The 25,314-nt window shown below is 41.7% G+C and overlaps 1 protein-coding gene across 2 annotated transcripts in view; it reads right to left on the bottom strand.

The window, feature by feature from the left end:
* The window catches only part of DPP10 (dipeptidyl peptidase like 10), a 427,130-nt gene that overhangs the window by 311,571 nt on the left and 90,245 nt on the right, over positions 1-25,314 (bottom strand). For both annotated transcript variants that reach the window (XM_026647418.1, XM_026647420.1), the window contains exon 2: positions 5,677-5,791. In XM_026647418.1, the coding sequence (XP_026503203.1) occupies positions 5,677-5,791 (115 nt within the window). The remainder of the gene's footprint in view (positions 1-5,676; positions 5,792-25,314) is intronic.

A 25,314-nucleotide genomic window follows, 5' to 3' on the forward strand; every position in this document is an offset into this window, starting at 1 on the left:
GGCGGACCTCCCGCAGGCATGCCGCCGAATCCGCATTACCGGCAGACCTCCAGCAGGCATGCCGCTGAAGGCTGCCTCACTGCCGTGCTTGGGGCGGCAAAATACATAGAGCCGCCCCTGGAGACACCAGGCAGTTGTGATGCAAGCTTCCTCTCAAAGCTTTCTTTATGTCCTTCATTCCTGACCTGCATAAAATCCTTTTTTTTCCAGTCCTAGATCCTTGCAGAGCAAACTGGGAAGTTTCTTAGAGCTATCATAGCAACTGAGATGTCACACAAGTGAAAACCAGTATTGTCTTGAACTGTTGGCAAAAACCAGTGTAAGGGGAGACATAACATAATGCTAGTCCATGTGTTGTAGAGGGTTTTTTTTGTTTTTTTTTTTAAATCTTTGCCTCTGAAGACTTTGAAATACTTCTTCAAATTTGCCACTGTTAACAATAGGTTTTCAAACATAAGGGCCAGAAGTGATTTTAATTGCTTTAAGTTTCAGCATAATTCTTTCTAGCTTTTGCCATCCCCTCAAACAAGAAATCCTCTCTTTGAAAAGAAAGAAATATACTTCAGTCACTAAGGTGGCTTTGGGTCTATCATGACATACATGTTCCCAAATTTACCTTTCTTGATCCCCTGAAGAATCTGCTCCCCTCTAACTGGGGTTAGATCAGCCCAACTCATCTTTTGCAATATGTTCCAAATGGATGACAACCAAATGATCGCTTTTGATCACTGTCTTTAGTGCTCTGCACTGCATATCAGCCAAGCATACATAGAAATCATAGAAATGTAGGAGTGGAAGGAACCTTGATAGGTCATCTAGTCCAGTCCCCTGCACTATGGTAGGACTAAGTATTATGTAGACCATCCCTGACAGGTGTTTATCAAACCCTATTCTTAAAAATCTCTAATGACAGAGATTCCACAACCTCCTTAGGTAATTTCTTTCTGCTTAACTATTCTTACAGTTAGGAAGTTTTTCCTAAAGTCTAACCTAAATCTCCCTTGCTGCAATTTAAGCCCATTACTTCTTGTCCCGTACTCAGTGGTTGAGGAGAACAATTTATCACCCTTCACTTCATAACAAATTTTATATACTTCAAGAATACGATGTCCCCCTCCCCCCAGTCTTCTCTTCTCTAGACTAAACATATCCAGTTGTTGTTTTTTCAATCTTTCCTCACAGGTGACATTTTTTAGACCTTCAATCATTTTTGTTGCTCTCCTCTGGACTTTTTCCAATTGGTCCACATCTTTCCTGAAGCATGCTGTCCAGAACTGGATACAATACTGCAGCTGAGGCCTTAGCAGTGCTGAGAATACTGGAGGAATTACTTCTCATGTCTTGCTTAAAACACTCCCACTAATACATCACAGGATGATGTTCACCTTTATTTTTTTGCAAAAGTATTACACCGTTGATCCATATTTAGTTTGGGATCCACTATAACCCCCAGATCCTTTTTTGCAGTATTCTTTCCTAGGCAGTCATTTCCCATTTTGTATTTGGGCAACTGATTATTCCTTCCTAAGTGTAGAACTTTGCATTTTTCCTTACTGAATTTCATCCTATTTATTCTAATCTTGCCCTCCAAAGCACTTGCACCCCTCACAGCTTGGTATCATCCACAATCTTTAGAAGTGTACTCTCTATGCCATTTTCTAAATCATTTAAGAAGTTATTGAACAGAATCATACTAGCACAGATCCTTGTGAGACCCCACTCAATATGCTCTTCCAGCATGTTTGTGAACTATTAATAACTAGTTTGACCATGATTTTCCAGCCAGTTGTGCACCCAACTTACAGTAGGTTTATCTAGGCTAGATTTCTCTAGTTTGTTTATGAGACGGTTATGTGAGATAGTAGCAAAAGCCTTACTAAAGTCAAGATATATCACATCTACTGCTTTCCCCCATCTAAAAGGTGTGTTACCCCACCAAAGAAAGATATTAGATTGTTTGGCATTATTTGTTCTTGACAAATCCATGTTGACTGTTATTTATTGCTCTATTTTCTTCTAGGTGCTTACAAATTGATTGTTTGATTATTTGCTCCATTATCTTTCTGGGTACCTAAATTAAGATGACTGGTCTATAATTTCCTGGGTTGTCCTTATTCCCCTGTTTATAGATAGGTACTATATTTGCCCTTTTCCAGTCCTCTGGGATCTCTTCCATCTTCCATGAGTTCTCAAACATAATCGTTAATGGCTCAGAGATTGCTTCATCCAATTCCTTAAGTATTCTAGGAGGTATTTTATCAGGCCCTGCTGACTTGAAGACATCTAACTTGTCTAAATCATTCTTAACCTGTTCTTTTCCTAGTTTAGCCTCAGATCCTAACCCATTCACACAGATGTTCACTGTATTAGTCATCCAATCATTGCTAACCTTTTTGGTGAAAACAAACACTTCGGCCATTGTTGCATTTTCTGTTACTCCCTTTCCCTCCTCATTTAGTAATGGGGCCTATCCTGTCACTGGTCTTCCTCTTGCATCTCAGAATTTTACAAATACATTTCTTGTTTACCCTTTATGTCCCTAGATAGATTGAGCTCATTTTATGCCTTGGCCTTTCTAATTATGTTCCTACATGTTTATGTTTTGGGGTTTTTTTTATATTTATCCTTTTGTAATTTGACCTAGTTTCTACTTCTTGTACGCCTTTTTTTTTTTTTTTTTGAGTTTCAGGTCATTGAAGATCTCATGGTTAAACTAGAGTGGCCTCTTCCCATACTTCCCATCTTTCCTATGCATTAGGATAGTTTGCTCTTGTGCCCTTAATAGTGTCTCTTTAAATAAATGCCAACTCTCCTGAATTCTTTTTTCCCTTTGCTTGCTTCCCATGGGATCTTGCCTACCCATTCTCTGAGTTTGCTAAAGTCTGCCCTCTTGAAGTGCACTGTCTTTATTCTGCTGTTTTCCCTTCTACCATTCTTTATAATCATGAACCTCATCATTTCACGATCACTTTCACCCAAGCTAGCTGCCTTCCACCTTCAGATTCTCAACTAGTTCCTCCCTGTTTGTCAGAATCGCCTCTTTCCTAGTCGTTTTCTCCACCTGCTATAATAAAAAGTTGTCTCCAATGCATTCCAAGAACTTGTTGAATAATTTGTGCCCTGCTATCTTATTTTCCCAAAGATGTCTGGATAGTTGAAGCCCCCCATCTGCACCAAGTCCTGTGCTTTGGATGATTATGTTAGTTGTTTTAAAAAAGTCTCATCCATGTCTTCCTGGGTAGGTGGTTTATAGGAGACACCTTACCATGACATCACCCTTGTTTTCTATCCCATATATCTTACCCAGAGACTTTCAACAGGTCTGCCTCCCACTTCTATCCCAACCTCAGTGCAAACATATACTTATACTTGTTTTATATACAAGGAAACACCTCCTCCCTTTTCTCCCTGCCTGTCCTTCCTGAGCACTTCTGTACCAATATTTCAGTTGTGAATTATCCCACCAATTTTTTGTGATGCCAATTATATTACATTTGTGATTATTCACTAGTATTTTTAGTTCTGCCTGTTTATTCCTCATACTCCTTGCACTAGTATACAGACATCTAAGATGATTATTAGATTTCTACTCTATATTCCTCCTTGTCTCTCCTTTGTCCATGCTGCAATTTCTCATGTTCCCCACAGATTCCTACCCTTCACCTAGATTTCCATGTTTTGGACTTATCTGTGGGCATTTGTCTCCTGCCCCATCAAACCTAGTTTAAAGCCCGCCTCACTAGGTTAGCCAGTCTGAATCTTAAGATACTCTTCCCCATCCTTGAAAGGTGGACCCCATCTCTACTTGGAACAGGATCCCATAGTCAAGGAAGACAAAGCCCTATTGGCAACAATAGTTGTGCAGCCATACATTCACCTCCAGAATATGTCTCTCTCTGCCAGGACCCCTACTCTTGACTGGAAAGATCAAAGAGAACACCACCTGTGCCCCCACTCTTTCGCCCTTACTCCAAGAGTCACTTCTGATCTGTTCAGCGTCATATCTTTCAGTATCATTATTGCCCACTTGAGTGAGCAGCATGGGGTAATAGTCTGAGGGCCAGATGATCCTCAGCAATCTTTCCATAACATCTCAGATATGGGCCCCTGGCAGGCACCACATCTCCTGGGATGCCAGCTCAGGCCCTCTGCCCCCTTTAGAAGGGAGTCACCAACCACCACTATCCTGCGTTTTCTCTTGAGCGTGGCGGCCACAAGCCTCCCAGCCTTGGGTGTACATAGTGGATATCTCCATAATACAGGGAAAGCAGCACAGTCTAGCACTCCAGCATGCTCTGTTCAGCCACCTTTCCTCCCAAGTGGCAGCCTCATCCTCTTTGCTCCTTTCCCATACAATCTGGCCACCTCCCTGTCTGAGAAGCAGCTCTGAGCTTCTGTGCCTGCTATCATTCAGCCCATTCTCTGCCTACTTTGTAGCCCTTTTCCAGTGGCCAGATAATCTGACTCTTTTACTTGCCCAGATAGCACCTCTACTTGTCCCTTGGTTATGAGCTATAGGAATTTTTCACAACCTGTTTACACTTTCTTCCAGCTCCATAGTGCATAAATTACATCAACATAACCATAGGCTAAGGAAGACTAACAGGGTTGTTAGGAGTCTAACTTAAATTTGGTCCATCATATCTAAGCTTTCCAGTGTGATGATTCAATTAATGCTGAATTAACCTAAACCTCAAGTACTAAAATATACAAATGAATTCGTAACATCTAATTATTGATTATATACATATTGATTCATAAAGTATACTAGATAATTATGCAAAAAATATACAAATGCAACTGAGTGAAAATTAATCAGGAAAATATATAGCTTCATCAATGGTTTGCAAATTCCAAGGCTATGCAATTTAAAAAGCACATTCAAATACAAACCAAATGAATAACATTTCCAATACAGAATATTTTCAGACCAATATTTACCACTGATATATGCTTCTCAGTTCACTTATTTTAAATAACCTCTGTCTGATTGGGAGAAATCAATGATATTTTTCTTTTCTTTGCAACATATGTTGCCTTCTATCTGGGCTTCTATCCCTGTTTAAATGTTTGCTATCCCAACAGAAAAAGGATTTCTTCTAAAAATATTTCTTGGATAAATTAGAATAAAGAGAACTTGCAGCAAAATCAAACCCTCCATGGGTAGTAACTTACATTGTCCAGGACTTGATTAATAGGCATATTCATATTATTTTTGCAAATCAGTTGTTAAATAAACAGCTTCAATTCTCTCTGATTTATTGTGTATATATGAGAGTGAGAGACACATATACACTGATGTGGCTGGATATAAACATTTCATGTTCAGTATTAGCACATTTTAAAACCAAGTTTTCTATATATACCAAGGGATCTGAAAATACACTAGGAGGCAACCACGCATGACTTTAATTAATTTCACATATACTGAAGCCAAGGGGGATTTTGAGTGGGTGTATAATGGCAGGTTTGCATCAATTAGGTCATTCTGTGCCTGCTTTGGATACTGAAATTCAAGTAGTCAGAAGTAAAATGCGCAAAGACAAGAATTAATGTTATACTTATAAGTCATTTTCAAGATTACATTATGAATCAAAATGTCTTCAGTAAGAAATTACATTTTTTATATATATAGAGAGAGAGAGAGAGAGAAAGAGAGAGAGAGAGAGAGATTACCTGGGGTTAAAAGAATGACAGACATAGTGATGAGTGAACATACAACTAGAATCACCAGCAGTGCAATTGCAATTCCCTTCCAATTCCTCTGCGGAGGGCTGTTACTTCCAAGCTCCTACAGAGATTAAAAAAAAAAAGTTTCATAATTACATATAATCCCAGAAAAATGTATTAATACAAGAAATGATTCTGCAGATTGTTATAATCACACTATATGTGAGCTGATTATCATCCTTCTCTTCTCTGTAGTTCATTTAATTATTCAAAAAGTACGTAATTCCTAGATCTTTTTAATTGAGATGTCTTTTTTAAACAATTTTATTTCCCTAAGAGACAATCAAATTGAGCTTATACAAGCTGTCCAAAATATGACTGGTGTTAATGTGTGCTGAACATAAACTTCAGGACAATATCAACTGGCACTTTTACAAGATAATTACAGAAATAAAGTGTGGCAATTTACTGTAATTCTACCTAAAGTGGTATGAACCATAAAGGTTTAAATACACAAGCTTTTAATGTATAATGTTAAACTTCTTATTTGTAATGAAAAACATTTACAAAACTGCCAAAGGCTCAAAGTATTCCTTCTTAAACTCAACAGCATTTCTTCCTCTATACAGTAGTTCATCTGCAAACTGCTCTCCTATCACTCATAAAAATCAACAGTAATTTGTAACAATATTAAATGAATGCTTCTGTAACTACTGCTCCATGTAAGCATATATTCTCCTTTGGTTACACGTGTAGCTCCTGTTAACATTAGCCAAATGGGACTTTAAGTTTGTCAACAGAAGTAATGCATAGTTTCTATTTTGTCTAGGATTTCATACTGCACCATCACTGCCTTGCAGAATAGAAAAATACATCAAGGTGGTACATGGTTGGTATTGCTCTCTCCTCTCTCCCTCCCCCACATGAAACAGCACTTTCTCCATCTACATCTGGCAAGACAAGTTCCAACTTTTTCTCTCTGATATTGACCTTAACACAATTATCCAGGCCTTTGTCACCTTAAGATTAGATTGCTATCATACATTCTATGAGGGATTACATTTTGGGAGTATTTAGAAGTTGAAGCAAGTGCAGAATGCTGTGATCTATTTACTGAGTTGCACCTTGGGAGCACATTAAACTGGTGCACCATAATATTCATTGGCTTTCAATAAGCTCCTGAGTAGAACTTGAGGTGTCAGTTTTAAATTATAAATGCCTTAAATGGTTTGGGACCTGGACACCTGAGAGATTGTCTTTCTCCGTGACATATGGTCATAGACGAGATCAGCAGAGCCACCTGAGATGGAGTATTCATGGAATAAATGAGAGGAAACTGCTGACATAGTGAGGGGTCCTTGGTTTTAGAATTTGCTCTCCCTGACCCACCAGTGACCAGATTTGTAAAACTTCTGGCCATGTTGCAAAGCCATCTTTTCTCTCTCTTTTTCTCAGACTACTAAGGAGGGAGCAGGCTGAGCGATAAGCATGGTTCTATTCATGGATAGTCTTTTAGCATTCTTTTGTTTGTTTTAGCCAATGGGGTAGTCACGCAGGGCAAAGAAAGGGTGCAGCCCGCTGTAATTTGTAACTTCAAATAAATACTAATACTTTTTTTTGCACATGCAGAAGATTGTTTCTGAACAAGTTTGCAAACATCTGAGGCAAGAAAGGTGTTGTGACAACCCACATTCTTTGATACAAACAAACCGCATGGGCCTCATGGGATCTTAGAAGGGTCTTTCAGAACCAAAACCAGAAGCTTTTACTGCCCAAGCCAAAGGAGAACTCCCTTAATGGTGAGACAGTAAATAATATGTTGGATACTTAATAAGAGAAGTCACTCAAAGGAGTAACATTCTCTCTTTCCCTCATACTCATACAAGGGCAGTATATTTCATACTTCCCCAAGTCAGACAAGTCCATCCCAAATGTCTGAGGTCCATAAGAGTCCTAACCCAATGCTTTTGACTTGTGTGTTACATGTATACATCAGACATGATCCAACATAATGCACATGGCTGGCTGTGAGCATATTTATAGGTAATGCAAGGCAAATCACTCTCTCTCTCTGTCCTATAACAATTAATACAGCATACTCCTTGAACCAATCTTCACAATTTTTGCCTTTTATTTTTTTGTAATTTCCTTTCCACAGTTTAGCACCTGAGAAAATTTAAAGACCTCTTCTTGCGCAGGTCCTGCCTTATGAAAGAAGTCAATTTAAATACTCCTTAGCACATGTGCCTTGAACAACTGTGAAACACTGCACAAGGGCACGGTGAGGAAAGCAGTAGGCAAGCAGTCACTTTTATGCTATTAGTGTAAATATGTGGACTAGATCTTACTCTCACTTCATGAGTACAACCCCACTTAATTCAAACCAAGTTGCATACACGTTAAATGAGATGGGAATTTGACCTCAGGGCTTTCAGTTTCTGACATTTCACCAACAATTAATGTTCAGTCCAGAACAGATGGACTAGCACAGTTCCCCTATGTGGTAGCAAGGACTGCTAATCCCACTTTTTGCATTGTTGTACGCAGTTTAACCCCTTCATAGGTGCTAATATGTAGGTGTCATTTTGTTATGTTTACTGCATACAGATCACACTTCACGCCCCACAAAAACATTAATATATATGGCTCTGTGAGTCCAATATTGGTGGACAGAATCCTGAAGACTGAATTCCAGCATAACAAACCATTTTTCTTCACTTTCACCAATAGACATAAGCCATTTAAAATTTGGAGAAACATATAATTATCTTCACACTTAAACTAATAGAAAGGACTAGGAGAGACAGAGTTGTACTGAGGAAACATGATATCGAATCACAATGCCTTAAAAGGTTAACTATCATTGCCTCACCGCCAAACGGTGGCAGATTTTCGGAGTCTTGCACCTCAGTTTTCCTGATCGCAGCAAAAATCAATGACAGAATCAGGATACAAATGTACTAGACTCTAGATTTTTAAAGCATGGCTGGGAACAAAGAGCACGAAAGCAACCCACTCTTGGAGAATCCTTAGGCCCAGCACCTCCGCTCTGGGTCAAGAGGCGACTCAGCGTCTTCCAGGGACCAACCTAGACCCACAAGCCAAAACTACCTACAGCTTTTTTTCTTCAGCTTCTTCTGATTCACTGCAACTGGTTAAACACGTATCGAAGCTGCTCCTGGCCCCTGCTGTAGGTGCATGGCTTACTAGGAAAGTCTAGATCATTAGCTTCACACCACCACCTCTTGGTGCAGAAATTTGGGTTACTACATCAAATTCCATTAAAGGAACCTGAGTGATGAGACCAGAGTTGAACTGAGTTCTCGGGGAACTGAGTGGAAGAGCTCTCGAAGGCTATCCCAACAATCAGCCCCTTTTGTAACACTATATAAAGCATTACACCTCTACCTCGATATAACGCTGTCCTCAGGAGCCAAAAAATCTTACCTCGTTATAGGTGAAACCACGTTATATCGAACTTGCTTTGATCCACCGGAGTGCGCAGCCCCGCCCCCCCGGAACGCTGCTTTACCGCGTTATATCCGAATTCGTGTTATATCGGGTCGAGTTATATCGGGGGTAGAGGTGTATCATGTTCTAGAAATTAATTGGGGCCCAATCCTATTGCTCTTGGTTATGTGAAAATCCTGCTGATTATAGTGGGACATTTCTGGTGAATAAGGGCCCAATTATTGGACCTTTCTTCTGGAAGTCATTATAAAAAGCAAGTAATACAACCTCTGTTCAGCAATCAGATACTGGAACTTAATAGCTGTTTAGGATCGTGACTACCAATTAAAATATGTATGCTAAGAAAAAAAGAGTAGTCATCCCCAGTGAACTGTGCATATCACTACTTTGAAGGAATGACTTTAACAAACAGATGCTAGAAATGACAATCATAGTTCTTTGTACATAGGGCTCTAAACACTGTTTTTGGGGGGAAAGATTATGGTATTCCGAGCATCTTTCTTTGCTGAAACAAATATTGTTGCATAACAAAAAGGAAACATTTTAAATACCCTCAGGCAAGAGAGTATTGTAAGAGAAAGACCAATATAAAGAAATGTAGAGATGAGAGACCTGATGCTTCTTCCATGTCACTATAGAGCAGGAGTGACTCCACTGAAGTCAATGGCCTACCAAAGGCCTTCCTGAGAAGCAGTAAAAGGCAGAGGCACCAACTGGACTTCAGTAAGCATGCTCAGGGGAAACCAACTGTCATAGATGTGAGAAATAATAGGCTTTTGGGACTAACAGCTAGTCTGCTGTTGATCAGATAAGGAAAGTCCTAAAGCAGTAAGAAAAAGTAAAATTAAAAGTTAAATACATTGACCCAGGATAAAGAAATAACTCTTCCTCTCTCTCCAGAGCATCAGATGAGGCAGAATATGTTAAAGAAAAAAATTGACTTTCTGAGTAAGGTTTAGGCCCTGAGCTGGTGAACTGCAGATACTGCATAGATATAAATTAATCCAGGAAATGCTTTTGTTTAAAAAATGAGTTATGTGACTGTAGAAAGATAGTATTTGTCCACAAGTTCAACATAAAGGCTTGCGAAAAGATGGGATGAGGGTGGATTGTTCCTCTCATAGGATTACAAACAGATACAGCCTCAAATGGCTCTACTAGCCAGTTAAGTTTCCTGATAAATAGCTCAGTTGAATAAAAAAGCCAAATCCATAACGTTCTGTTGTGTCAATGTCTGCATTTAATTTCTGTTGAACTCAGTCCTAAAGTGAAAGGGCATAACTTGCTGTCAGACTGGCTTCATGAAAACAGGTATTATATGGCAGCACAGCAATTTCTCAGTAAGCGTATCATGAGGGATAAGTAAAAGCAGCACCTTGTGGATGTACCCCTTTTAGTTTCATATGCAGGAACAGTATCCTGGTGCTTGGTGGTTTTGTTTGCATCGATTAGTGTAGGTTAGCTTCACAGCTATGTGATCATATAAAAAATAAAACCTTCTAAAATTAAAATTTGTAGAGACAGGACATGACACAGAGATGTCATGTTCAGGCTGCGGAAAGAACTTGAGTCAGTCCAGGGCCTCAGTGTCCCTTAGGCTAAGTCCCATTCTCCTAGAAATAAGATCTTGCAAGACTTCAGTGAAAATATTATATGGATGGTATTTCAGGGGGAAAGTGATATAAACTGTTATCCCAAAAATACACAAGGAGGATAGAAATAAAGATTACTTCTACCCAGCGAGAAAAACTCCACAGCTGCCCCTGGTCAGCTGACTTGGGCTCATGGGGATCAGGCTCTGGACTGAAAAGTTGCTGTATAGACATTAGTCTGGGACCCTGCAAGAATCTACACAGCTTTTATTAGCCCCGTGAAACCAAGTCAGCTAAACCGGACCAGCCATGGGTCTGTTATCCCTGGGTAGATATACCCAAAGATGCTGGAGCTTTATGGCTTTCCTGTAGAGGGCTGCTTTCCACATTTACGTTCTTTCCAATCACAGTTTATTGATTGACGGAGCACTGATTGACTGACCACATGCAAATCCTTTTAGCCCTGGTCAGGAGTGCTTATGAGAATTTCATATTCAGCATCTTAAAAGAATTATCTATATTATACATCTTGCTTACCCCCTCAGATGTTAGCCACTCATCTCTACTCTGAATTCATTTTGGAGGTCTGGTCCAGACATTCCAAGTTGTAAATTCCAGGCCCTTTGGTCTATAAGCAGCATGGTCTGATGACCCAAAAAGGGACCAAGGTGGTCCCCAGGATGCAGAATTTAGGATGGATTTGGCTGCAAGCCCATGGAATGCCTTATAGACTATTGACCCACTAGTTTGGTATTATTTTTAAATGACTGAATATTTTTTTCTTAGAAGTTCTGAAAGAAATGTAAGTAGACACATTACTGAAAAGCAGTTACATTAAAGGAAACCTACGCTAGGTAAACATAACACATTTGCCAGCTCTCCTGGACTATGGCTGAGGAGCAAACAGTACAGTTCAGGAGGCAGGAGGCCAGTTGTGCACCAGGCTGGGCCCTTAGCATACCCTAAAATCTGGTTGAACTGACACTAGCCACCAATGGCCCCAGTGGATGATTACTTTGGACAGCAATCACCAGAGGTCTCAGAGACATGATGGTCATGTCCCTCATCCCCCAGCCATGTCCCCTATGCTAGCCACAGGGAATGGAATGATTTAAGAGCCACTATACCAGCTCTATGTCACCAGAGGTTCCCCTTTATGCTAGAGTGATTCACAGATTTTTAAGGTCTAGAAGGGACCATTAGATCAACCATTTTAACACTGGTTAATCCTCCTGTGGATAGCTATGCTTGCTCTTGGGCTGCTGATAGTACAGTATAAAACATTCTCAATACAGCAGAGATGTAGGGCCATGATACCTATATAATATGCCTCAATCTCTCAAACCAGTTTCACTAACCACTGCCTTGTGTTTCAGTAACTTTTCTTGGTATTTAACAATGTTGGCCTTTGCCAATACAGCTCAGAAAATGCATCTGGCTTTCTTCCAGCAAGTAAGCTTAGTTTATTCTTGTCATTTTTTTTCCTGAGCCATATGTCATTTCTGACTCACTCTGGCCCTGATCTGACTATAAAGCTCTCTTTGGCTATGTAATGTAATACCATAGAATGACACAATTGGCAGCATTCTACATTACCTCTTTGCACCTTTATTACACTCAACATTTAATAATGCTCCAGATGTTTCTGATCTCCACCAAGACCCAGATTAATGTTAAATAATGTTCCAGATATTTATCGTCTAGTTTGACTTTGTACATCCAATACAGGTAGAAAAATAATAAATATGAGACCTTTCCCCCTCTTCCTCCTTACTCTGGACTTCCCACCCAAAGTACTATAAGGATATCTCTGTAATATACTACGCTCCATCAAGATGATTATTAAGAAGGAGCCCAGGGTCAAACCACAATAGAAATAATACATTTATGTGGTATTAGATACAGGAAATGAATTCTCTTTAAATTCAATTCATATACAGATATTTTGTTCATCTGAGGTTTACAATTTAAAGGTTCATCATTTAGCAAAACCATTTTCTTTCAAGTAGAATTGGGAACATGGGTTAGGAAAAGAGACTAATTTTACATTAATAGAACATTATTCAAAAACACATCTGTAGCAATTATTTAGTTGTATAAACTCGCAATCCCTCTTGTCATTAACACAACCAGAAACAATTCACAGCTTTCTTTTTAAAGGCTTCTAAGTTACACAATTTTTATTGTTAATCAATGTGCATGAAAGCCTTTAAGGCATAACTTCTTTTGCAAGCATGTATAAAACTGGGCAGGATACTGAAACAATAGCATTGCTTTAACATGCTGAGTTAGTATAGTAACTTGGTTTGGAAAATCTTCTTAGAAAATTGAATTTCTCATCTTCTTCTTAGAATTATCAGTAACTTTTAATGTTCTGCCTTCCCCTTTTCCCTGTAATGACTACACACAGTCTTGCAACCAACAATGGAATCTGATCATAACAAAGGACAGGAAACTAAGGGTTAGTTCTACAAAGGGAACTAACTTTAGGTGCCTATGTCCAATTATATAAAAACTCCAGGATGCTGCCTAAATTGTGTAGGTATCTAAATTTCCGCTGGTATGCATGCACAAAGCAAAGTCCTGACACTGCCAAACAGCTCAGCAGATCTTCAGACTAGGCATTCCCCACCTATCTCACTCACTTCCTCTTTCTATAAAATATTTAAATATTTATAGGAGCAGGAACCTGGATCTTCCAGGTGAATACTCTAATCACCGGGCTAGAGAGTCACACTCTCTCTGGCCCAATGACTATTTAAATATTTTATACAAAGATGAACAGCTCCAACAGGAAACACTGAGAATACGCTATGCTATAGCCTGGAAATTCGAGCACTTATCTAGACAGTCTGATCTAGTTCAAGTCCCTGCTCCCAATCAGGCAGAGCAGGGATCTGAAGTTTCCCACATCTTCAGTGAGTGTTTTAATTATTGGGATACAGACACGGGCAGCAGGTATAATAGGCCTTCCCTAGTGCAGCTGCCGCCGTGGGACCCCGGTTGTGGGTTTGGCGGGTTGCACGGGGGAAATTTTTGCTTTTTATTATGCCCCATGTAGGTTCTGGGGCGGCTGAGGAGGCAGTATGTGCTATTCAGCTTCCTGGGTTCATTAGTAATCTCCCTGGACTTCAGGGAGATTACTGATAAACCCGGAGTGCTGAGTAACACATATTGCCTCCTCAACCATCCCAGAACCTACTTGGGGCATAGCAAAAGCTCAGGTTCTTATTCTGGAAGAGAGAAGAAGAGAAGAGCTTTTGAATTTTCGCAGGGCAGCTTGGGATCTGCAAAGGGGAGGCACGGCTTCTGGGGCTCCAACCAGCCTGGGGGCTCCTCTTAGCAGGTAGCGGGGAGGCTCGGGGCTCCGGCTGGCCTGAGGCTCCTCGGGCCACAGGAGGCAGAGATGAAAGGGGTGGAGCCTCTCCGAAGTGGGGCTCCACCTGCTGCTCATGGCTATAGATATAAGGGGATAGGGGACCACTTTGGGGTTTATTTTTTTGCATTAAAGAATTGACTGATCTGATTTGGACACCTAACTCAAGAGAGGGTTCATGGCTGGGAATCCTGAGATGAGGCAGGTATCTGCATGCAGTCCAGAGTTAGGCACTTAACTCCCTTTGATGGATGGGGCTTAAGCGACATCCCTCCCCTCAGAATTTTCTACTGGATAGCTGAGGAGACTCCCTGCTCAACTTACTGGCTTTTGTGAATCCCATTCTTAGGCACCTAATTCTCCTCATGCACTGTATTGGGAGCCTGGGAGCCTAACTTGGGGCTGGTTTGGATTCCACTAGGTGGCAGGACACCTAAACGTTAGCCGTTGAACCTCTCAGTCCAACCAACCTTTTTGGATCTAGCCCGAAAGTAATAAAGACCAAAATTGTATACAGTGTTGCTGTAGCCATGTTGATCCCAGGATATTAGAGAGACTAGGTGGGTCAGGTAATATCTTTTATTGGTCCAACTTGGTGAGAAAGACAAGCTTTCGAGCTAACACAGAGCTGAAGAAGAGCATAAACTCAAAAGCTTGTCTTTCACCCATAGAAGTTGATCCAATAAAATATATTACTTCATCCACCTAGTCTCTCTAAAGCTCAAAATATCATCTGCCTGTAAACTACCACAGGATTTATACATGTTTCACAACAATCTCATAAATGTCTGCAGTGTGAGTGGCATATCATAGAATCATAGGGTTGGAAGAGATCTCAGGAGGTCATCTAGTCCAACCCTCTGCTCAAAGCAGGACCAACCCCAACTAAATCATCCCAGCCAGGGCTTTGTCAAGCCAGACCTTAAAAACCTCTAAGGATGGAGAATTCACCACTCCCTAGGTAACCCATTCCAGTGCTTCACCACCCTCCTAGTGAAATAGTTTTCCCTAATATCCAGCCTAGACCTCCCCCACTGCAACTTGAGACCATTTCTCCTTCTTCTGTCATCTGCCTCCACTGAGAACAGTCAAGCTCCATCCTCTTTGGAACTCTCCTTCAGGTAGTTGAAGGCTGCTATCAACCCCCCGCCCCCCCACTCTTCTCTTCCACAGACTAAATAAACCCAGTTCCCTCAGCCTCTCCTCATAAGTCATGTGCTCCAGCCCCCTAATCATTTTTGTTGCCCTCCGCTGGACTCTTTCCAGTTTTTCCACATCCTTCTTGTAGTGTGGAGCCCAAAACTGGACGCAGTACTCCAGATGAGGCCTCACCAATGTCGAATAGAGGGAAATGATCACATCCCTCAATCTGCTGGCAATGTCCCTACTTATACAGCCCAAAATGCCATTAGCCTTCTTGGCAACAAGGGCACACTGTTGACTCATATCCAGCTTGTCATCCACTGTAACCCCTAGGTCCTTTTCTGCAGAACTGCTGCCTAGCCATTCGGTCCCTAGTCTGTAGCAGTGCATGGGATTCTTCCGTCCTAAGTGCAGGACTCTGCACTTGTCCTTGTTGAACCTCATCAGATTTCTTTTGGCCCAATCCTCTAATTTGTCTAGGTCCCTCTGTATGCTATCCCTACCCCCCAGCATATCTACCACTCCTCCCAGTTTAGTGTCATCTGCAAACTTGCTGAGGGTGCAATTCACACCATCCTAGAGATCATTAATGAAGATATTGAACAAAACCAGCCCCAGGACCGACCCTTGGGGCACTCCATTTGATACTGGCTGCCAACTAGACATGGAGCCATTGATCACTACCCGTTGAGCCCGACTATCTAGCCAGCTTTCTCTCCACCTTATAGTCCATTCATCCATTCCCTCAGCCTCTCCTCATAAGTCATGTGCCCCAGCCCCTTAATCATTTTCATTGCTGTCCGCTGGACTCTCTTCAATTTGTCCACATCCTTTCTGTATTGGGGGGACCAAAACTGGACACAATACTCCAGATGTGGCCTCGATCTGCTGGCAATGCTCCTACTAATGCAGCCCAATATGCCGTTAGCCTTCTTGGCAACAAGGGCACACTGTTGACTCATATCTAGCTTCTCATCCACTGTAATCCCCAGGTCCTTTTCTGCAGAACTGCCACTTAGCCAGTCGGTTCCCAGCCTGTAGCAGGGCATGGGATTCTTCCATCCTAAGTGCAGGTCTCTGCACTTGTCCTTGTTGAACCTCATCAGATTTGTTTTGGCCAAATCCTCCAATTTGTCTAGGTCACTCTGGACCCTATCCCTACCCTTCGGTGTGTCTACCTCTCCCTTCAGTTTGAGTCATGAATCAATACAGAGCATACATTCTAGGTAACAAGATTCAGGAACAAATGGGAATGTAGAAAAGCAAGGCAAACCTTTCCAAGATTGTTGGGCCATGAAGTCGTAAAGGTTCCTACTGAAACTACTTTTCCCAGGGCTGAAACCCACTACAAAACTATAGGTAAGGTTTAGTTTCAATGAATTTATATACAGTTGAACTGGACTAAACCAGTTCATTAATATGCCATAGCAGAAGTGGCATGAGGCCTCAACTCTGATGTCATAATTCTGAACTCAGGGAAATAAATATTGTGATGGAAAATGTTATTTCCACAGCATAGATACAGAGAAGTTGGATTAAAAAAAACCCCAAAACACTCTTTCTGGAAGGTTGTAACATAATACTACTGTATTTTGACGAAGCCAGAACACAAATGCACAAGACCCAAAAGCAGGAAGAGGTAACTAACTGAGGTAATAATGGCTAGGTATTAGGACACTAGCTGCCAGAATCAGTCACTCAGAAGGGCAAGGATAGAAGGTTTTTGGTCCCTGCACCTCTGCCCAACTTTTTTCAGCTGACACAGACTTCTTAACTAAAAAGAGGTACTTCTCCCTTGGAAAACAAGTGAAAATGGATTTTGATGAGATGCTCTGAACTTTCCTGGTAATGTGGTATGAGCTAAACTAATCCAATACATAGGAGAGTTACCATGTGGTTTCCACTATGTGATTTGCTCTGTATAAACTCCATGAACCTAAAATTGATCTAAAGCAGTTTCTTCTTAAAATTTGTGGCTCACCAAATACAGGAAATTATATATACCGTGTACAGAAAATTCACAGATGAAGGTAACTTCTGCTGGTTTGTGAATGCTACTCAAAGTCAAAGTTAGGCTTTTGCCGTTTGAGTTGAGTTTACACAGTGCTGTAGTATTCAGTGATACAAACATGTCTATGTGCACTGATGCAAACTCTTGACTAAGGGTCCCTCCAAGCAGAAGATCCATCAGTGGGACGTTACAGCAGTACATGTTGACTTCTCCCTCCCTTTGACGGGGCTGCTTCAGGGAAAAGTGCGGGGGTTCTGTGCAAGAAGAGGCTTAGTCTGGCCAGACAGGGTACATGGTGATTCCAAACATTTCATTGCAGCCTCTGACAATGGTGAATCATCTTATGAAGCCTTCAGTGAAAATATAGAAATACTGTTCCCTCACCACCACCTGGAGAGAAATCATGAGGGAAAGCATGCAGCAGAACTATAATAAATATATAATAAATAGTATTGAAATATTATGTTATTAATAGGTATCATTAAAAGCAACTAAATATCAAGTCCCTAAATTTGAGATGCCCCTCAAAATACATTGACAGGAAAATTTCTAATGACATTTCTTTCTAAGCATTTACAAACAAAACTGGACTTTGAATGGGAAAACCCAAGTTTAAAGAAGAAATATTGGCACTGAAGAATCATCAATTTTTCCATAACACCACACCCCCTTCTAACAGATTGAGGGTAGCACAGAGCAATATTTATTGACTTATAACACTGAAATATAAAATGAAGGATTTGATAAATGGTACAATTAAAAGCTTTGTTAGTTACACTTTTAAATATTTGTAATTATGGATACTGAATGAGCCCAGATGACATAACACTTAGGCCACAGCGTTGCTGGTATAAGTGTGGTTTTGCCAATTCTTCATTTACATAGAATTGTTGATTTGTTTAAAATGATGTTATTGTTGACAAAACAAAGGTAATCTGTTTTGCTGGAAGAAGTGAGAGATACATAAATATGGAATGATAAATTTAAAAAAAAAATTCTGGGAAGACCCAGGGCAGGGTGACATAAAATTACATGACCCAGAAACTGAAAATCCAGCAGAAAAAATAGAGACATTAGGTAACTGAGTGTAATGTACGGGTTATCTAAAATTCAAAGGGTTGATGTGCTAAAAGCCAATTAGACAAAAATTAAGTAATCCGTACTGTAGAAATGTAAAAAAGACCTTGGTGAACATGGGCCTAAACTGGAGAAACACCAGACCAGAAACTGAAAAATGATACTGAAGAACCAGACCAAGGGATCAAAGGTGGCGGCGGCAATCATGGAAGATGGAAAAACATCCGAGCGGTACCCCAGAATGTGGTAATTTGAACACTTTTACCACTTCTGTCTTGTCTTATTATTTTTCTGGCATAAATATATGTCCAGTCACTATAATGGGCAATAATTCTATCTGAAATTGTATAAATAAAGGCAAAATTGATTAAGACTAAATTGGGTGGACTGGTGACTCAGTTTCCCAGCTTTTACCCCCATCACTATCCTTACTCGATGCAAATGCTTCTGGGGTAGAGTGGGCCAGGTTGGCAGAGGGAAGTGTACCTTACTTTGCCAGCAAGAAGGAGTGTGACTCTAGCTTCAATGTAGTAATGACATTAACACTTCCAGCATCTACTTTGTTAAACATTGCCATTTGCAGCCCATAAACATGTAGAAAGGTGATAAATTTCAAAAGACAGGTATACTCCTGCTATAGTTTAGGAGTTGTAAAAGATATGCCAGGTATACTTTTAATAAAAGGCTTTAGTCTTACGTGGAGCTTCTCACCATACAGCCTGTCCTGTGATTGGTATTAACTATTACCTTCACCGATTTTGTGGTGCTGTACATGCAGGAAAATGAATATAGCAACAACTTAAAAACTGGACAAAAACTGATGGTAGCTGTAGCTCCCTGGCTGTTTTTGAGTAATTCCATGGCCTAGATAGCAATGGGGAATAAAAAATGCATTTATGAAGTGGGATGGTATAGTTATAATCCGTTTGCGTAAGTACCCATAAGTTTCACACATCATGCTGCCTTTGTGATTCTCAGTATTTAAGGACGCTATTGCTCTAGTTCTTGTCTGAATGATTATGGTCTCACAATTACTTCCCCGGTCAATGTCTCTATTTTCTTTCAGAGTCATTGTGAAGCATCAGTATCGCACAAATCCATGATTCTCCCTCAACTGCTGGGATAGAAAGCATTTTTTAAAAGGAGCCACTTATATGTCATTATACTGCTAGGAAAAGTGCATTGACTGAATTTGGATGTGGGGGACTCTTTCTTTTCATATTTTTATTTCTCTATGTTTGTGCTGGTAAGAGAAACACCTCTCTCATATGAAGCAAGTTAAATAAGCCCTATCTTAGCTGAACTGAACTGAGTCGAGCCCTGGTCTATGCTTAAAATTTAGATCGACCTATCCATTTCAAATCATGTTCCCCTGTGATAGCCAGTCCTGCTTTGAGGACTTAGGATAATCAATATGTTCAGACGTGGTTTGAATAAGCATTTTGGGCCAGATTTTCAAAGGTATTTAGGCATCTGAAGATGCATCTAGACAACCAGTATGATATTCAAAGGTGCCCAAGCAAGTTAGGTGGCTGACTCCCATGTTTGAAAATTCCACTAGGCATCTATCTACATCTTTAGGCCCTAAATCACCTGTGGGGACTTACAGGGCAGCAGACCCTCAGGTAATTCTGATTCACAATCACTTGCATCTGCTAGAGGAACACATGCTGGCTGAAGTGACTTATGATACCAGGGAATCCAGAAACCTAGATCTAAAATTAATTTGGAAGAAGCTTAATTGGAATTGCTATATTTGACTTCAACCAGAACAGGGCAGAGCTAGATACTATTAACATATCTAACAGTGGAACGAGTGTGCTAGAATTTGATAAAGTGATAGACTGATTAGGAGAGACTATTTTTTTTTTAATTACAACTCTTCAGGCCTAAACTGGAACACACTAATTAGAGACAACATGCAATTAAGAAGAAAGTTGAATTAAGCACTTTAAATAATAGTAAATTTTCCAAAAAGTTTTCAAGAGCAATTGTAGTGTATCAGGAATTCTCAGACTGTTTAATCAATTTTTCAAGGATATTTTTGAAATATCTGTCAATGGCTTTCCAGCTATTGTCAGAACTTGCAGGAGACACTTTCAAATAAAAAGGCAATTTAGACACAAGATGCCTCAATAACATTTAGCTTTCGTATAGTGCTTTTCCTGATCACAACATTTTAAACTATTAATCCTCTTATTTATATTACAGAAGCACCTAGAGGCCCCAACACTGGAGCGGCTTTGTATTAGGTACTGTGCAGACACATAGTAAAAGATTGTAAGCTCTTCATCCTAGTGATTACGGAAATAGACAAGACTCAAACTGTGGGAGAAAGGAAGTATAATACCACCCATTTACATATAGAGATCTGAAATACAGAGAAGTTAAAAAAAATTTTAGGTCACACAGGGAGTCTCTGTGGCACACAGGGCCGGCTCCAGGCACCAGCCGAGCAAGCTCGTGCTTGGGGCGGCAGATACTAGGGGGCAGCATTCCGCCCAATTCTAGGGCGGCACGGCCGCTTTTCTATGTATTTATTTATTTATTTTTAGTTCGCCGATCTGGCCGCCCTGCAGGGGGCTGGGGAGGGGAGCGCTCTGCTGGGAGCGGGCTGTGCGCTTCATCTGCCCCAGCCGGTGCCAGGTCTGTAGCAAGCCCAGCCGGGCAGCCCGCGTCCTTCCCTGCCCGCCGACTGGAGCAGCGTGGAGCCCTCCCAGCAGGCGGCGCGGCGGTCGGGGGTGCATGGCAAGCGCACCACTGAAGCCCTTGCCACCCCCTTCTTTCTCTCCCACCACTGCCTTCCCCCCCCTCCCCCCGCTAGCTGGGGCACGTCTGCAGCGCAGGGCGTCCCCCTGCACCCTGGCTCCGGCCGCCCCGCAGGCTTTTTTTTTTTCCTGCTTTGCTGCTCCACAGGTTTTTTTTGCTTTGCCATTCTGGCCGCCCCGATTTCTTTTTTTTTTTTTGCTTGGGGCGGCAAAAAAGCCAGAGCCGGCCCTGGTGGCACATATACCTCTCAACTGCCCCACATTGTGAAGGACATCCCACATCGAGCCCCAATTTTTAAAATTGCCTAGTGTTGCCATTCCAAAGTCCTGGAGGGGGAACAGTTCCTGGGGGAGGAAGGGGGGCAGGAGGATAGGTAGGATTGACAGTGACTGGCAAGCTCTGCACCCAGTGCAGTTTTGCAAAATAGGAGCACTGGCAAATAGGGTTTAGGTGGGCAGGCTGTTAACAGCATCAGAGTCTCTGGTAGGTCAGTGAGGGTGCCAGTCAAGGTGGGGCAGTGGAGAAGGTCACTGGGCCAGTTGTTTGTTGTCATCTCAGGATAGAATGTCCTCTGGGGAATCTATTCAGCACACAGGTGTGACAGATTCTGGGGAGGGGGACATTGCAAAGACCTGGAGGGGAATTGTTCCTAGAATTGTTATTTTGTCTAAAATAGACAACATACTGCACCCACATTGGAAACTTTCTGAAAAACTTCAAATCCTTTTTTATTTCATTTGATTTGTCAAGTTATATTGACAAAATGTGCTGAGGGATCCATTACACTAGTGATCTAGCAGAAGAAATCTCCTAATAGATTTTCACAGCACATGTAAAAAATAAGGAGCAAACTGACTTTTTCCCCCTCCTCCCCATTACAAGGTCCAGCATGTTTGTACATCTATATAATGTTTAATAAAACAGTATGTTCAATACAAAATTTGATGTTCCTCGTTATGTCCCTTATTTCAAGGTGCGGTGTTCCTCATTGTTAAGGCTAAGATTTTGTCACGGTAATTTTTAATAAAAGTCACAGACAGGTCACGGGCAATAAACAAAAATTCACGGAGCCCATGACCTGTCCACAACTTTTCTAAAAATAATTGGGGACAGGGCTAAGTGTGGGGGGAGGAATGGAGTCCCGTGGGTGTGGGAGGTGACTGAAAGGCTGGAATCCCTGCCATGGTGGGGACACAGTCCCGGCTCCAGCTGCCGCAGCAGGGGGCACAAGGGGGGATGCGCAGACCCCACTCTGGAGCTGGTCACAGCTGCGGAACAGGGGTGTGAGGCCCCGACTGCAGCCATGGGAGAGGAGGAGCAGCGCACGGCCCTGGGACACCGCAAGGGGGGTGCAGGGCCCTGACGAAAGCCACGGGGCTGGTGTGCAGCCACAGGGGGTGCACAGCCCTCACTCTGGAGCTGGAGATCAGGGGCATACAGATCAGCTGCAGCCACCCCCACCCTGTAAGCTGCAGGGTCCTGGTTCCAGCCATCCAGCCCCTGTTGCAGCAGGGCAGGGGCGCACAGTCACGCCGCCAATCCTGGATTCAGCTGAAGAAGTCACAGAGGCTCAGTAAAGTCACGGAATCTGTGACTGCCGTGACCTCTGACTAAATCATAGCCTTAATCATTGTCACTAATTTTGAGTGTCATTATCCCTCATTTCAAAGTCCAGAGGTTGAGAGATATGGTGGGAAAGCCAACAACTCTTTCATGTAAGTATCATGTTTGTTAGATGAGTAAATTTAAGCAGAGAGCTTAAGTGACTTGGCCAAGGCCACAGAAGGCATTAGTGTTGAGATTAGACTTCAGAAGCAGAGTTGGGTAAAACTTTTTGGACAGTTTATTCATCAAAATATGCAGTTTTGGTCACCCAAATTTGGCATGAATTCACTGAGTAGTTTCAGCCAAAAAAACCCCAAAACAAACCAAAACAAAAACCACACCATACTAGACTAACAAGGGACCATACTCATCATCCCCTAGAGACCAGTGTTTAGAGCACTCACCTGGGATTTGGGAGATCCACGTTCAGTTTGCTACTCTGAAAGATTCAGAGAAGGGGTGTACTGGGTTTCCCATCTCTCAGAAGAGTACTTGAAGCACTGGGCTATAGTATATTCTGGTGTTGGTCTGTAATGGGGTTGACGGCATGCCCCTGTGTATTCAGTCCCTTGGCCCTGCTCCTCACAGACTCAGCGACACTCCAAGCTGGTGCAACACCCACGCTCTTTATTTGTGTCCGTTTCTCACCACCGTTTCCTACTATATACAGGCTATTTACAATGGCTTGGCCTAACACAAGCCAGGTCAGCAACAGCATAGCAGGCTCCTACCCCCTCCCTGAGCCCCCCACCCCCTCCCTGAGCCCCCCTTCCCTCCTGGTCTCTGCCTCCCGCCCCTACTTTTCACTCACTTCCTCCCAGCCTTATAGCTCCTACCTAATGAGGCTGGCAGGTTCAGTCAGTGATTAGGCAAACTAGGCTATTTATCCAGCCCCAATCCATTTCCCCTCATTGGGGCTGGAGTGGCAGGAGCTGGCTGAGGCTTCCCCAGCAGCATCCTGTCTCTCAGTCTCTCCTGTTGAAGTTCTTCCACTTAGTATTAAATAATCACTGGGCCAGAGAGGGAAAAGTGTGTGAGAAACGCTACAGCAGTGGTGGGCAACCTGCAGCCCGCGGGCCGTGAGACATTTTGTTTACATTGATCATCCGCAGGCATGGCCGCCTGCAGCTCCCAGTGGCCGCGGTTCACCATTCCTGGCCAATGGGAGCTGCGGGAAGCGGCAGCCAGCATGTCCCTGGCAGTTGGTCAATATAAACAAACTGTCTCACAGCCCATCAGCGGATTACCCTGACGGGCCACAGGTTGCCCACCACTGCTCTACAGCCTGGTGGTTAAGCCACACACTCGGGAGGAGAGACATTTGTGAAGTCCCTACTCTCATCATCTCCTCTTCCTCCAGTGGTTTTGTGAATGGCATTTCCAAATTTCTTTTGCTTTTAATAAAAAAAACAGTTGAAATGCCTGAAAGAACAAAATGATTAGGTCAACCTGAAACAATGACTTCTTGTTGTTTGTTTGTTTCTTGTTTCACTGTTTTGAGTCTTTCGAAAATGACTATATATGGATTTGATCATCAAATCAAAAAAATTGATTATTCACCCAGCTCTGCACTGGAGCTCCTTTTTCACAATCTTGTGCCCAAGCACTAGACCCCACTTCTCTCCTTAATTCTCTCCCGATGTACAAACATTTGGTTTTCAGTCATATGAGAATTGGATAGTGTGTTTTTCTAGACAAAGGAATACTCAATATCAGAAAAGTAAAATTTTGGTTCTTCTTTATGCTGTCAGGATAAAATGACCCTTCAGTAGATTTCTAGCTTAGGTTCTTGGTGTCAGATGATGAATGACCAATACCTAGACCTGAAGAAGAACTCGGTTAGCTTGAAAGTTTGTCTCTTTCACCACCAGAAGTGGGTCCAGTAAAAGATATTACCTCACCCACCTTGTCTCTCTAATACACAGCTATTAATTTATGCTGAGATATATATCAAGGCTTATTAACCCAAGGTCCCACTGTACATATTGACCTTAAGAAGCTATGCTCCCATTTAGAAACAATATGGATCCTGGAAGCATTGAATGACATGATATTTTTCACAAATATGTTAAATGGTGTGGTTCTCCTGAAACTCTTCCCCCAGGTGTACAATTAAAAAGCAATGAGAGCTATTGGGGAAAAAAATATTGTGGGGATTTGTTGGTCATTTTACAGGGTCCATTGATTTCAATGGGAGATGCAGAGATACTGTGTAAATCCCACATTTTTTTCTGCAAGCTCTTCTTACTTTAATGGACAACACTATATAAAACATTTTAAAAGCCTCTTTATCCGTTATGTTTCATGGGGGAATGTGAGCAGTGCAATAAGTCAGTAGAACTTGACTGATTTAAGGATAACTGGAATGCTTCTTAGAAGGAATGCTTCTTTACATAGGTCAAAACTCAGCTCTGTTCTCATCTAGGTGTTATAATAGTTCTCTCATGCAGATATGCCCATCGGCACCTAGCCTAGGCCAAGCTTAATTAAAGTAAAAACCATTAAGATCTTAAAAGTGCTATTTTGAGTTGAACCAGAATAAGTTAAAATACTCAATTATTTAAAGCTCTGGGATGTTTTATGGACTTCTTATCCAACAT

The sequence above is a fragment of the Terrapene carolina genome, unplaced genomic scaffold (assembly GCF_002925995.2).
Source record: "Terrapene carolina triunguis isolate 2854851 unplaced genomic scaffold, T_m_triunguis-2.0 Scaffold62, whole genome shotgun sequence".
In the NCBI taxonomy this organism is placed as follows: domain Eukaryota; kingdom Metazoa; phylum Chordata; order Testudines; family Emydidae; genus Terrapene; species Terrapene triunguis.